Here is a 14486-nt window from a genome sequence, read left to right on the forward strand (position 1 = left end):
GTTTTTGATCTCCTTGGAGACTTGCCTACACTCCAGAGTGGCTTACCCATCGCATATGTATTGATTTATAATTGTTGTATTTTTCTTATTGCAAAAGTAGTGAATGCTTGGGCACAATTTAAAATATTATTGAAACATACGGTGTAGGATGGAAAGCTCCCCCAAATGAGGACCCTCTGGTGCACTGGGACCCTCCCCTCCAGGCCTGTTGATGGTTCTGGGCCATGGGCAGCTTTGCTCCCAGGGCGCATTTGGCAAAGTTTGAGACGTTTTTTGTTGTCGTAACCAGGGAAGAGTTTGCTCCTGGCATCTACTGGGTGGAGACCAGGGGTGCTCCACAACATCCTACAGTGCAGCCCCCAACACAGAGAATCATGGAGCCCCAAATGTATGTTGATCTCAGGCTGGGGCACCCTGGCCCAGACACAGATAGGTAAATGCATACTATTCTGTGGAAACATGGCAGCATTCTTCAGAAAATCTCACAACTTGCTTTGTTTTTTCTGTCATGTATTTAAATTTTTTTTTTTAATTTTTTGTAAAATTTTTAAAGATTACTTTCCATTTACAGTTATTACAAAATATTGGCTATATTCCCCGTGTTATACAATACATCCTTGAGCCTATTTACACCCAGTAGTTTGTACCTCCCCCCGCCTCATGCTTATGTTGCCCCTTCCCCCCATGCCCCACTGGTAACCATTAGTTTGTTCTCTATATCTGTGAGTCTCCTTCTTTTTTATTATATTCACTAGTTTGTTGTATTTTTTAGATTCCACATATAAGTGATACCATACAGTATGCGTCTTTCTCTCTCTGACTTATTTCACTTAGCATAATGCCCTCCAAATCCATCCATGCTACTGCAAATGGCAAAATTTCGTTCTTCTTAATGGCTGAGTAATATTCCAGTGTGTGTGTGGCACACGCATATACACACACATGCACAGCACATCTTCTTTACCCATTCATCTGTTGATGGACATTTACATTCCATACCTTGGCAATTATAAATAATGCTGCTGTGATCATTGGGGTGCATGGATCTTTTTTAGTTAATGTTTTTTGTTTTTCTCAGATATACACCCAGATACTTGCTTTTAAAACGTTAACAGAAAAAAAATAGTGCATATATAATCACCTTACTATTTTTAATGGTTGCAAAGTATTTCATTATGTGACTGAGCCCAAGCTTTTTTTTATCCAGAGTTTTGTGGACGGACATTTTGGTTGATTTGAGTTCTAGGGCTTCACTGAGCATCTTGAGGTGCATCTCTGCTTCCTTGGGTGAGGATTTCCTGATTGACAGCCAGTTCTGCTCATGTGCCCCACATGGGGTGTGATTGCAATTAAAGTTATTCCTCCCTCCCTCCCTCCTCTCCTCTCTTCCCTTTGTTCTCACTCTTTCTTTCTTTTTCACTTAACATTTATCAGAACTTTGTCCCAGGCCCAATTATAGTATTTCATTTCATCAAATGATTTATTTTCATTTCAAGAGAGAATATTTTCACATGGCTCCAAAAATACTTATAAAGTAAAAATTCCCCCAGACCTCTCATTCTCCATCCCTCCCGTTCCTCCTCATCCTGTAGTCATATTCTTTTCTGCCCAAATTCTTTTAGAGTTTCTTTCCAGAAATGCAAGCAAATGTGAATACGTAAGTCTTGTTTTTCCTTCCTTTTTCCATAAAAGAGAGCATTCTGTAAGAGTGGTTGAAACTTTGGTTGCCTATGGGTAAGTCCTAAAAGACAGCAGTGCAGGGGCTTGCCCCCAGACCAATTTGGCTGAAGTTTCTGGGGTGCGGCCTGCCTTTGTCAGTTTTAGAAGCTCCCCTGGAGATTCTTTGGTGGAGGGTCAATGCTGAACCCACAGATCTGCTACCTGCCTTTTTTTTTTTTTTTGTATAAAGCCTCTTCAAGAACTTTTGCATTCAGCCTGCAGATAGCGAGCGTCCTCATTGTTTCTAACTGCTGCATAGTAGAGGTGGATGATATTTCCTACCTTTTACTATTTACAAACCATGTATGTGCAGGTATATCTGTGGGTTCAGAATGGCGATTGCTCTTCCACGGGGGAAGGGGGCTGTGATTTTGCAGGACTGCCAGCGTGCCATGCAATGGAGCTGTACCAGTTCACATCCTCCCAGTGATGACAGGGCCCCGTCTTCCCTCAGCCTTGCCAGCCGGCTGGGTTATCAAACTTTTGGAGCTCATGCCCCCAGTGAGTGCCCTCCATCTTGTCACTTGTGTGTGAGGCCATTTGTATTTCCTTCCTATAACCTGCTGTCTTAAGTTCCGCCACTTTTCTTTTGGAAAAAGAATTCTTCATTAGGAAGATGAACACTTTGTACTTTCATGATTTGACTTCTTCCTGGAAACAGCCCTGGACTGCAAGTGGGGCAGACCTGGCATTGGGCAGACCTAGCTTTGTGACTTACCAGCTGTGTGGCTCTGGACACCTTGCCAGACCTCTCTGAGCCTCAGTTTCCTCACCTGTAGAATGGGAATCCTGCTTGTCTCATGGACTTGCTGGAGATTTATCACAAAGTAACATATAGTCAAGTGCCTGGCCCAGGGCCTGATGAGGAGAAGGTTTGTGGAAGTCAGAGGGATGCACTTAGGATCAACCTTCATCTCTTCACACGTTGAATAAGTGTACGAGTCTGGTGTCGGGCCCTGTTCTGGGCACCAGGGCTGCTGCGAGGGCCCAGTCCACTGTATCAGGCTGTGCCGTCCAATACGGCGGCCACTAGCCACGTGTGGGTCTTTCAATTTAAATTAGTTAAAATTAAGTAAGATCCAAAATTCAGTTTCTTCGTCACACTGGACACATCCAAGTGCTCAAAAGCCACAAGTGGCCCATGGCCATGGTATCGGTCAGCCCAGATAGAGAACCTCGCCATGATCACAGAGTGTTCTAGCAGACAGGGCTGGTCCAGATGGGCAAGCAGAGTGAGTGGGATCATTCAGAGAGTGGTAAGTCCTGGGGAGATAGAGTAACCTCCCTGTCACCCCCTTTCTCTAAGGGGTGGTCTCATGGGAAGGGACTTGACAGATGCCATGTGAGTGATGGGAGCACCCCAGGCAGGCTGGGATCTGCGGGGAAGAGGCACAAGCAGCGAGTGAAGGTGCCCCAGCATGGAGATGAGCTGGTCCTGGGGATGCTGGAGGGACCCCAGTGGGCCCTGGGATGCTGGCCAGAGCTGAGCTGGGGAGGGGAGGAGGGGCCAGAGCGTAAGGGAGCTAGCAAAGGGTTCTGAGCCGCTGCCACCATCCGAGTCTCAGAGAGACCCCTGGCTGCCCTCTGGGTGAGGGTGGAAGCAGGGAGGCCCGTGAGGAGGCTGCCGTGGTCCCCAGAGAGGTGACAGGGCTTGCACCAGGGTGGTGGCTGTGGAGGGGATAGCAGCATTTTTTGAGGAGGTGGTAACAGCTTTATTGAGATATAAATTCATGGCCCATGCAATTCACCCATTTAAAGTGTACAGTTAATTCAGTGACTTTTAGTATATTCACAGAGTTCTGCAACCATAATCACATTCAATTTTAAAATATCTTCTTCAGGGGCTTCCCTGGTGGCACAGTGGTTGAGAGTCCGCCTGCCGATGCAGGGGATGCAGGTTCGTGCCCAGGTCCAGGAGGATCCCACGTGCCACAGAGCGGCTGGGCCTGTGTGCCATGGCTGCTGGGCCTGCGCGTCCGGAGCCTGTGCCCCACAGCGGGAGAGGCCCGCGTACTGCAAAAAAAAAAAAAAAAAAAAAAAATCTTCTTCATCCCCCAGAAAGCCCTGTACCCACTGACCAGTCACTTCCTGTTCTCCTAATACCCTCCAGGCCCAGGCAACCATTCATCTACTTTCTGTCTCTATAGATTTGTCTATTCTGGACATTTCATATAAATGAAATCACACGAAGTGGTCCTTTGTGACTGACCTCTTTCACTTAGCATAATGTTTTCAAGGTCCATCCGTATTGTAGCATATATTAGTAGTTCATTCCTTTTTATGGCCGAATAATATTCTGCAGTGTAGATGCACCCCATTTTATTTATCCATTCATCGGTGATGGGCATTTGGGTTGTTTCCACTCTTTAGCTATTATGGAGGAAGGTGGTATGAACATTCCTGCACAAGTTTTTGTATGCTTTCATTTCTTTGGCTATGTACCTGGGAGTGGCATTGCTGGGTCACATGGTAATAACTCCAGGTTTCACCTTCGAGGGGCTGTCAGACTGTTTTCCAAAGCAGCTGCACCATTTTGCATTCCCACCAGCAGTGTATGAGGGTTCTAATTTTTCTGCATCCTAGTCAACATTTGCTATTATCTGTCTTTCTGATTCTAGCCATCCTAGTGAGTGTGAAGTGATATCTCACAGTGGTTTTTTTTTAATTGAGAAATAATTGACATGTAATGTTATATCAGTTTCTGATGTACAACATGATGATTCCGTATTTGTATATATTGCAAAATGATCATTGTGGTTTTGATTTGCATTTCCCGTTGAGCATCTTTTAACGTGCTTATTGGCCATTTGTGTACCTTTTTGGAGTAATGTCTATTCAGATCCTTTGTCCATTTTTAGATTTGTTTGTTATTTTATTATTGAGCTGTAATTATTCTTTGTACATTCTGGATACAAGTGCCTTATGAGACATAATGATCTGCAGGGATGTTCTCCCATTCTGTGGGTTGTCTTTTCACTTTTTTAAAATTAATCAATCAATTAATTAATTAACTTCTGGCTGCGTGGGGTCTTGTTGCTGCGCACGGGCTTTCTCTCGTTGCGGCGAGCAGGGGCTACCCTTCTTCGCGATGTGCGGGCTTCTCATTTCGATGGCTTCTCTTGCTGTGGAGCACAGGCTCTTGGTGTGTGGGCTTCAGTAGTTGTGGCACGCGGGCTCAGTAGTTGTGGTGCACGGGCTTAGTTGCTCCTTGACATGTGGGATCTTCCTGGACCAGGGATAGAACCCGTGTCCCCTGCATTGGCAGGCGGATTCCCAACCACTGCGCCACCAGGGAAGTCCCACTTTTCACTTTCTTAATGGTGCCCTTTGAAGCATCAAAGTCTTTCATTTTGATGCGGTCTAGTTTACTAGTCTTTTGTTGCTTGAGCTTCTGGTGTCCTATCTAAGAAACCCTTGCCTAATCCATGAAGGTCATGAAGATATAAGCCTATATTTTCTTCTAAGAGTTTTCTCCTTTTGGCTCTGACATTTAGGTCTTTGATCTATTTTGAGTCGATGTTGGTATATGATGTGAGGTTTGCAGCATGTTTTGAAGGCAGTGTCAGCTTTGTTGACGGGACGGAGAGAAAGAGGAGACAGAGAGTGACCCGAGGGTCTTGGCCTACCCAGCTGGTGACGGGGACAAGGTGGGGAGGAGCGATTGGAGAGGAGGAATGGAGAGGCCTGTTTGGGGCACATGAGATCTCAGACCAGTGTGAGCAGTGACCATAGGTGGTAAGTGGGCAATGGGATCTGCAAGTCTGGAGTCCCAACACAGAGAGACAGAAACCGGGCTCGTCCGTGTATACACGGGATTTATTTAAGCCATGGGGTGTGATAAGAAACCCCAAGGGAGTGATGTAGAAGAGGAGGCTGCGTGGCTGGCCTGAGTCACACTTTCACATGTCCCTCTGAGATGCAGGAAGCCTGAGAAGGAATAGCCAGGGAGGTCAGAGGAGAACCAGAGAGCCTCATAAGGCATCAAAAAAGAGGCTGTGAGGCAAGGGATCAGGAACCCAGCCATGCTGTTCACTCATGCTATGTGTTCTTAAGCAGATGCCGTCCCTCTCTGGGCAGGGACAGTGTGAGGTATGTAAAATCCACATTCTAGAGTCCTGTGTTTACTGGCTTGTGACTGTATCCCCTTATATATAAAAATAACAGGATTCATACCAGCACACCTACTCCATTGTATTCATGTACCATTTCTCTGTATATGTGCACACGTGTTTGGATGCATGGAAAGATGTCTAAAATGAGGTCGTCAGAGTTGCCAGTGGCAGTGATGAGGCAGGCTAACATTTACGGAGGGCTCCCCACATGCCAGGCATGGGCGAGACTAGGGTGAAGCCAACCAGGCACCCAGGTCTTACGCACGTCTGCCCCCTGGTGGCAGCACTGAGTCACATGCTTTCCATGGGCTGGTCCATCCCTGAACTGAGGACGATTATTAGGGGGTCTTTCCCCACATGGTCAAGGCTCAGAGAGGTTAAGGAACACAGCTGAGGTCACACAGTTACTAAGTGGCTGAGGCTGGGCTGAACCCAGACCTGCTGATCCTACATATTACCCCCGTTCATTGAGGTGGACCACCTGCCATGAGATGGTGCGGGATGGGGGGATGGAGCATCTGGTGCTTTAATTTTCTTCTTTGCCCTTTTAGGTCAGAATGGACTCTCTCGGTGTGACATATTCTTCCTGCAAATAGGGAAGCCCCAGTAAAGTCCTCTTCTTGTGTCCTGTGCCTCAGGTGCCAGCGGGGAGGGAGTTTGCCCTCCAGGATAATGAGCTGCTGCTCCAGCAGGTGATCCCTGTGGCCGCGGGCCCCCGGAGAAGCCACAGCTTCTGCAAGGACAAGAGGAGCGGGCCCTTCGTGGTGAGTGGTGCTGGCGTGGCCAGAGTGGACGCAGTTGAGAATGTCCCAGGCTGGCCCCAGGGCCTGAGGGGGACGGGGACAGGCAGGTAGGTGACTGTCCGGGAGCCTGGTGTTGTCTGACTGTGCCATGGTTCATGACGTGGAGGGTGTTTGGTGGCTCTGCTGGGGAAGCCTTCTCCCCTCGTGGGTTTTTTGACCCCTTGTGGAGGGGTAGCCCCTGCTGCTTGGCGTGGAGCGGTGAGGAGAACAGGTGCTGGGGTCCGAGAGCCCTGGGTTCGAATCCCAGCACTGTCTCCTCCTTTCAGCCTCTTTGAGCAATTTTTATTAATTTCTCTGCACCTCAGTTTGTTCACCAGGAGAACAGGGCTGTGATTCCTGCTTCTTTTGCGCCGCTGGGAGGATGGAGTAGGACTGCGTGGGGCCCAGCACGTGGTAATTCAGACAGTGATTGATAGTGTGGTGACAACAGGAGGAAGGCGGGGTTAAGCTGCTTCTGGAGCCGGATCGCCTGGGTTCACATCCTAGCTGTGCATGCAGATGGGCACCAGGCCTCAGTTTCCTCATCTGTAAAATGGGGGTAGTAATAGCATCTACTTCACAGGGCTGATGTGGGGTTCAGATAAGATAATTTGAGAAGTGTTTAGCTTGGTCCCGGGTACACGGTAAACACTTTAATAAGTGTTACGGTACCATTATTATTATCGTTGTTGTTGTTGTTATTCTTGTTTTCGAGTGTCCTTTTGGCGGTCACTGAGCTCTGTCTCCTCAGCCAGCACTTCCTCCCTCTCAGCCTGTTTCCTCACTTGTGGAAGCAAGTAGGTAACTGAGGCGGCGGGACCCCAGGGGAACCCCCTTCCCTGGAGCCTCAGTGTCCCCAGCTGGGTTCCAGGGCTTTACCATGTCTGAATTTCCGTGATTTTCTTTTCTGTATTTTTTTCTTTTTACTTTTGCTCCATGATCCTGGGAGATCTGCTGAGCTCTGCATTTCCTCCTGAAGTCCCTCCCGGGCCCTGGGCCCCACGTGGGGACATCTGAGATAAGCCTTTTTTAATGAGGCAACACACCAGCTCTGTGCCTGAGATCATTCTGAGTGCAAGGCTGCATGCATTTCAGTGGTTATCTGTGCCCGGTGTCACGTCTCCGAGATGTGGGCTCCTGCAGCATTGAAGCCTGAGGTCCATTCTGTCTAGAGGTCCATTCTGTCTAGCTTTATGGCCACGGGCAAGAGACTTCACTTCCCTAAACCTTGGTCTCCTCCTCTGTAAAATGGGTGAAGAGACTGCCCCTGGCAGGCTTCTTGCCGAGACCTGATGGGAGAGTGAAAAGGCCTGACTGTGGGGCTGGGGGTGACAGCTCCCATGCAGGGACTCAGACGTTGGCTGAGAAGCCCTGGAAAATTCCTCAAGTGTCCAGATCTCAGCCACCGATTTCTTTCTCACCCTTGTCTCCATTCCCTCTCAGGCACTGACTCAGCTTATCTAATTGTGTGTGTGTGTGTGTGTGTGTGTGTGTGTGACAGAGAGAGAGAGAGAGAGAGAGAGAGAGAGAGAGAGAAGACAAAGGCCATGGAGTGAAGAGCATTCAAACCCTGTCTTTTTACAGTCTCTGCTTGCTGGCCCCTCCCCTTTCTCCCTGTCACTGAGGAGCCTTTGTCCATGGAGTCGTCACGTGGCTCCCTCCTTCTGGCCCCCAAGGCCCCTGCCCCATTGCTGCCTGCTTGATCACCTCTCCCCCGGAGGTGGATGGGTTGGGGTACTGAGCCTGAGCAAGACAGAGCTGGGGCCCCAGACCTCGGTTCCCTGCTTTCAGGACTGACACCTGCAATTCCAGGTAGTGACCACCAGGGTGGTGGTGGTGGTGTTCGCACTTTCTGATGGCTCCAAAAGCCTGTCGGGGGGGACCTCAGCATTGGGGCTCTGGAGGCTGAAAGAAGTAGGTTCAAGTTCTGGCTCTGGCACTCTGTGACCTCAGGCAAGTGGCCTGATGGACCCCACTGAGCCTCAGTTTTTGCTTCTGTAAAATGAGGCTGGTCCTAAGTGGCCTCCAGAGTATTTTTGTGAGCAGTAAATGAGGTCACTCAGCCCTCAGGAGAGTAAATTCCCAGTTAATGCCTTGGCTGCAGGGATCACTGTTCCCGCTTTCCTTTTCCTCTCCTTCTCTTCCACCTCCCTTGCCCCGTCCTCCTCTTCGTCCTAACTCTCCTCCTCCTGTCGTCTCCCTTTTTTCTCTCCTAGTCCAACTCTCTCATTACGAACGGGGAAACTGAGGTCCCGAGAGAGGGCCTGATGTAGGTAGGGCAACCCTGCAGGTGAGGCCTGGGGTCCTGAGCCCTTGGCCCTGCCAGCTGCCCCTACCCCTCTGGAGGTAGGAGGTGGTCAGTCCTGCGTTTTATACTCTGTGGTATGTTTGGGGATTCACTCACTAGTGGATAAATGCCATCCGCCGTTACTCCCGTCACTGTTTTGATTGATGACTTTGTACTGTTGACTTCCAATTGAGATTCAGGTTCATCTCCCTTTTTTGAGTCTGTGCTCCAGGCCTTGTCAGTCCCCACTCCCCACTCATGTTAGGGGATATGAATCCCATTTTGCAGAGGAGGAAACTGAGTCTCAGAGAGGTTAAGCCACTTGCCCAAGGCCACACAGCAAATGGAGGAGCTGGAATGCATGCTGGGCCTGTTTCGCCTCCAGCCTTGGCCCTGGACCCCTTCTGCCTCAGGCCTGTGCTTTTGGCCTGGGACCACCCTGCCAGCCCCTCTCTCCCCTTGGGCCTGCAGTGCTTGGGGCATCGCTCACAAGGAAACAAGACAGCCAACCAAGCCCCGGGGCTGAGAATGTGATATTTGTCCAGCACAGGGTTGGCCACCCTCCGAAGGGTGCCTGGGACCCACTAGGGCTGATGCCCTGCTGATCTGCAGAGCCCTGCCCACCCCAGCTGGTCAGACCCTGAGCATGAGGTCAGACCGGTTCCACCCAGCCGCTTCATAGAGACGGCAAACGAGTGAGTTTAGCACTGGGGGCCTCTCTTTTTTTCCCTCTGTAAAGTGGTGGATTGCAGGAATAACAGTGCCCACCACAGTGCTTACTGGGTGGCGTAGATACTACTTTATCCCCATTTTACAGGTGGGAAAACTGAGGCTCAGAGCCAGTAAGTGCCTCTCCCAAGGTCTGAGTCTACCTCATCGTGTGGTAGGAGGATGGGGCTGAAATGAGATGATGCTTATAAAGCACTGATGGAGGGCAACTGCCTGATAAATGTTACTGTGTTTTTGTTTGGGGTTTTTTAAAAATAAATTTATTTATTTATTTATTTATTTTTGGCTGCGTTGGGTCTTGGTTGCTGTGCACGGGCTTTCTCTAGTTGTGGGGAGCGGGGGCTACTCCTCATTGCGGTGCGCGGGCTTCTCATTGCCGTGGCTTCTCTTGCTGTGGAGCATGGGCTCTAGGCGCGCAGGCTTCAGTAGTTGTGGTACACGGGCTCAGTAGCTGTGGCTCACGGGCTCTAGAGCGCAGGGTCAGTAGTTGTGGTGCACGGGCTTAGTTGCTCCGCGGCATGTGGGATCTTCCCTGACCAGGGCTCAATCCCATGTCCCTCACATTGGCAGGCGGATTCTTAACCACTGCGCCACCAGGGAAGTCCCACTGTGTTGTTAATTATGGTTTGCCGTCAGCTGTTTTTTTCCTCTACATTCTCTCAAAGAGCTGCTGATGGAACGGGAAGTCGTCCCCTCTCTTAGGAGTTTCTTTTGCCGTTGAGGAAACGGAGGGCAGGGGAGGGGAGGTGTTCTGTCCGGGGTCCCACGGCAGCTGGGCTGGGCTGGGACTGCAGTTCTGAGTCCCTGGCCGGGGCTCTCTGCTCTCTCTGCTCCCCTGCTCCTTTCAGGGCCATCCTTAGGACCTCCGGTCGTGTGGCAGGTCCTAGTCCTGCGCCCAGCCTCCTCCCTCCCCCACCCAGGGGTGGTGGTGGATGGGCGCACCCTCTTTTCCTCGTAAAGTGAGCCTTTGGCTTGCACTCGTGCTGGGATCGTAAAACACGGTGACTCAGTCATGGACCACGACCTTGGGTCATGGTTCACCCCAGAGGCCCCTCCCGTGACCGTGAAGGCACAGATTCACTGGCTCTGGGGCTTCCCTGCGATGTGGCACATGGGCCTCTGGTAACCTCAAGAATGTTCTCCCAAATCCCCAGACCCGTCAGTCAGCATTTGGTGGCTCATCGAGTGATGAGTTCACCCCCTCGTGGGCCTACTTTGTGCCAGGCCCTGAGTGAGGGGGCCCTGGAGAGTCTCTCACTCAGTTTCCTCGGGTCCACAGTCCAGGCGGGCCTGGAGGTGGCCCAGGAGGGCGTAGTTAGGTGAAGGCGGGCACTCAGGAAGTAGGGACAACGCATGCAAAGGCGTGGAGGTGAGGTGAAGCGAGAGGCGTGTCGGGGGGTCAGTGACCAGCCCAGTTGGGCTGACGTGGAACATTTTGGGTGTTCAGTCTTTCTTTTCCTTTCTTTTTTTTTTTTTTTGGCCGTACGCGGGCCTCTCACTGTTGTGGCCTCTCCCGTTGCGGAGCACAGGCTCCGGACGCGCAGGCTCAGCGGCCATGGCTCCCGGGCCCAGCTGCTCCGCGGCATGTGGGATCTTCCCGGACCAGTGCACGAACCCATGTCCCCTGCATCGGCAGGCGGACTCTCAACCACTGTGCCGCCAGGGAAGCCCCCCAGTCTTTCTTTTGACAAATACTTATCTGCATGTTATGAATAAGACACAGGTGGATAAGAAGGTAAGTAAATAACTGCCATGGGTTCTAATGGCTCCGGTTCACCGAGCCCTTACTGTATGTGCCAGGCGCCCTGTTGCGTGCTTCACCTGCATTCCCTCATTGAATTTGCTCATGGTTCCAAGTCCCCCCGCCAAGATTAGGGAGTATATCTCTCCATCTGGGGAGGTCTCACAGAGGAGGGACAATTGGTTTATGTCTTCAAAGATGAACAAGCGTTTGCCAGACGGGTGTGGTCTGGGAAGAAGTGGTTTGCCCCTGGTGGAGGGAGCAGCTTGGGCCAGGGTTGGGGGGTGTGAAATTGTGTTCTATTCCTGAGTGTCATGCAGGGTCCAGGAGATGGCCTGGAAGTCATTCCTGGACAGCACCCCCTCAGTGTGTGTTTTAATCCTGAGTTCAGACTTTTCCCACACCTCCTGCTGATGAACCAGTGGTTCTTGCTTTTGAGCAGTGGCATCCCTCCTGGCAACTCTGTCATCATGCTGTCATCTTTGGACAAGGATCGACCAGGGCAATCCCTGAAGCTTTGAAAGCATTTGAACCTGATAACTTTATTTTTTTCCTTTTTATGATTTCTCTCTTTTTTAAAAAAATTTTTATTGGAGTATAGTTGATTTACAATGTTGTGTTAGTTTCAGGTGTACAGCATAGTGAATCAGTCATACATATACATATATACACTCTGAGCCTGATAACTTTATTATAACAACTGGAGAATGGGGGCACATTTTTTTGAATTCTAATGATAAGAATAGTAATTCTTGTGAGTGCGATCAACTTGAGATAAGAGGGAACTCTTGATGTGGCCCCAAAATGGAGACATCAGTGGTCCTGGTTAGAGGTTCTCTTTGAATTTCAGTTGGTTGACTGGGCTGTCAAAAGAGAAGGAAATAAAAGCAAAATGGAAAACCATATATGAACTGCTAGAAAGAACTCATCAGAGATTGTGCTTAAAAAACAAGTTGTACATAAAGATATGACAGCTTTTTATTTGCCGGAGATGTGAATTCTCCTCCCCATACTGTGTTGCTTGGTGTTCCCACATATGAGGTTGGGCCTGTGTCCACGTCATGCTGAACTGTACCAGGAACGTGGCTCACTGGCTTAATTGAAAGGCCTAATTTGCCTCATGCAACAAGATATCTGGAGGTGGGCAGCGACTGACTTAGGTCAGCACCTCTGAGAGTCTCTTGGGGTTTCCCTCCTGCTTCGTGCCTCATGGTCCCAAGGTGGCTGTCACTTTTCCAGCCACTCGGTCCACTTTCAGGTGGGAAGAAGTGGGAAGCCAGAGGGGCCGTGTCAGCTGTGTTTGCAAGAAAGCAACAGCTCTCCCTGGAGCACCCTCCCAGAGGGCAGTAATGGGTCACACGGCCACTGCTAGCAGCAAGAGGGTCTGGAAAAGTCAGTGTTCCACGCTGGAAGTTGGCCACGTTGGAAATGGCCATTGGTCGTTCAGATAGCATTGTCGGGAATCCCGTGTGGTCCAGTGGTCGGGACTCCGCGCTTCCACTGCAGGGGGCATGGGTTCAATCTCTGGTTGGGGAACTAGGATCCTGCAAGCTGTGTGGTGCAGCCAAAACAACAACGACAACAGAAACCAAATAGCATGGTTTAGTACAGTCTGGCTTCCTTGTCAAGGAAGCCTTGGGCCTTCAAACCAGGATACAGGATGAGAGAAAATCTACCCAGCATCTGTGTGCTGTGATGTGAGATGTGTGCTGGGCACTGGGCTTCAGGGATTGGAGGACACAATCCCCACCCTCCAAGGCCCCCAGTCTGCTGGGGAGCAGGCCTCAGGGAAGGAAGGAAGGCTGAGGTGGAAGGAACAGGCCGGGTGGGAGCCGGCCCAGTGGCCAGAGTGACTCCTGCCTGGGTGAGTCCAGATGATGGGCCAGCTCTAGGAGCATGACGTAGAGCTGAGTGGTGAGGATCTGGACAGCAAGCTGGGCTCTTAGGAGGCCCAGGAATCCTCTGACAGGTGGCTAATTTCATTTGTTAATTGCTTCTTGTCTTTCACTGTTGAGTCCAAAGGGCTGGAGAAGAATGGAGTAATTTATATCTCAGCTGATTAAAGTTCCTTTTCTGGATTAAAATCAGCCAGTCCAGAAAGCTTTTGTTTCCTAGGTCTTAAAATGCAAATGACTAGGGCTTTCCTGGTGGCGCAGTGGTTGAGAGTCCACCTGCCAATGCAGGGGACGCGGGTTCGTGCCCCGGTCTGGGAGGAGCCCACATGCCGTGGAGCGGCTGGGCCCGTGAGCCATGGCCGCTGAGCCTGCGCGTCCAGAGCCTGTGCTCCGCAGCGGGAGAGGCCACAGCAGTGAGAGGCCCACGTACCGCAAAAAAAAAAAAAAAAAAATGCAAATGACCAGTTGTGCCTGAGAGTTTGTATTGGGAGGATTTTGTATTTATTCATTTACCCAGTTCTCTCTCCACCCACTCACTCATCTATCCTCCCAGCCATCTACCTACCCATCCACCCATCCTCCACCCAGTTATTAATTCATGCAAAGCTCTACAGATACAAAGATAAACAAGCTAACTTGTCCTCAAATTGTTCACGTTCCTAGACTGTAAAGCCAGGATGGTACAAACTAGTTATTTGTTGATTTAGTCACTCACTCTTTCATTTAACAGAAATGTGTGAGTACCTACTATGTGTCATGTGCTGTTTTGGGCCCATCAGGTACAGCAGTGAACAAGACGTGGTTCCTGCTCTCCTGGAGCTAATATTCTGGTGTTGGGTAGGACAATGTGGGGTTTTCGAGGAGCTTCGAGGGGGTTACCTGGGGAGTGGTGAGGATGAGCCTTCAGGGTTAGAATAAGGGGCGTGGTGTTCGCCGGCCAGAGGCATGGAAGAGCCAAGGGAAGTTAGGACCAGGGTTAGAGAAGGTCAGAGGTGCGGCCTGGAGCGCCCTCTAGCGGCCATTGCAGAGAAGGGTTGGAGAGGGTAAGCTGGAAGCTCGGAGACCGGTTAGGATGTTGGAACAATTTGGGCAAGACGATTAAAAAAAAAAAAAATTACTGTGGTTAAATACACATAACATAAAATTTACCATTTTAAACATTTTAAGCTTACTATACATCTATAATAATGTATGTCATTAGATACATTCTCGGTGTTTTGT

The 14486-nt window shown here is 50.0% G+C and overlaps 1 protein-coding gene across 2 annotated transcripts in view; it reads left to right on the plus strand.

Moving 5' to 3' along the window:
- KIAA1671 (KIAA1671 ortholog) overlaps window positions 1-14486 on the plus strand; it is a 187831-nt gene that overhangs the window by 67944 nt on the left and 105401 nt on the right. For both annotated transcript variants that reach the window (XM_060118093.1, XM_060118094.1), the window contains exon 6: window positions 6470-6595. In XM_060118093.1, the coding sequence (XP_059974076.1) occupies window positions 6470-6595 (126 nt within the window). The remainder of the gene's footprint in view (window positions 1-6469; window positions 6596-14486) is intronic.

This window comes from Mesoplodon densirostris, chromosome 15 (assembly GCF_025265405.1).
Source record: "Mesoplodon densirostris isolate mMesDen1 chromosome 15, mMesDen1 primary haplotype, whole genome shotgun sequence".
Lineage (NCBI taxonomy): Eukaryota > Metazoa > Chordata > Mammalia > Artiodactyla > Ziphiidae > Mesoplodon > Mesoplodon densirostris.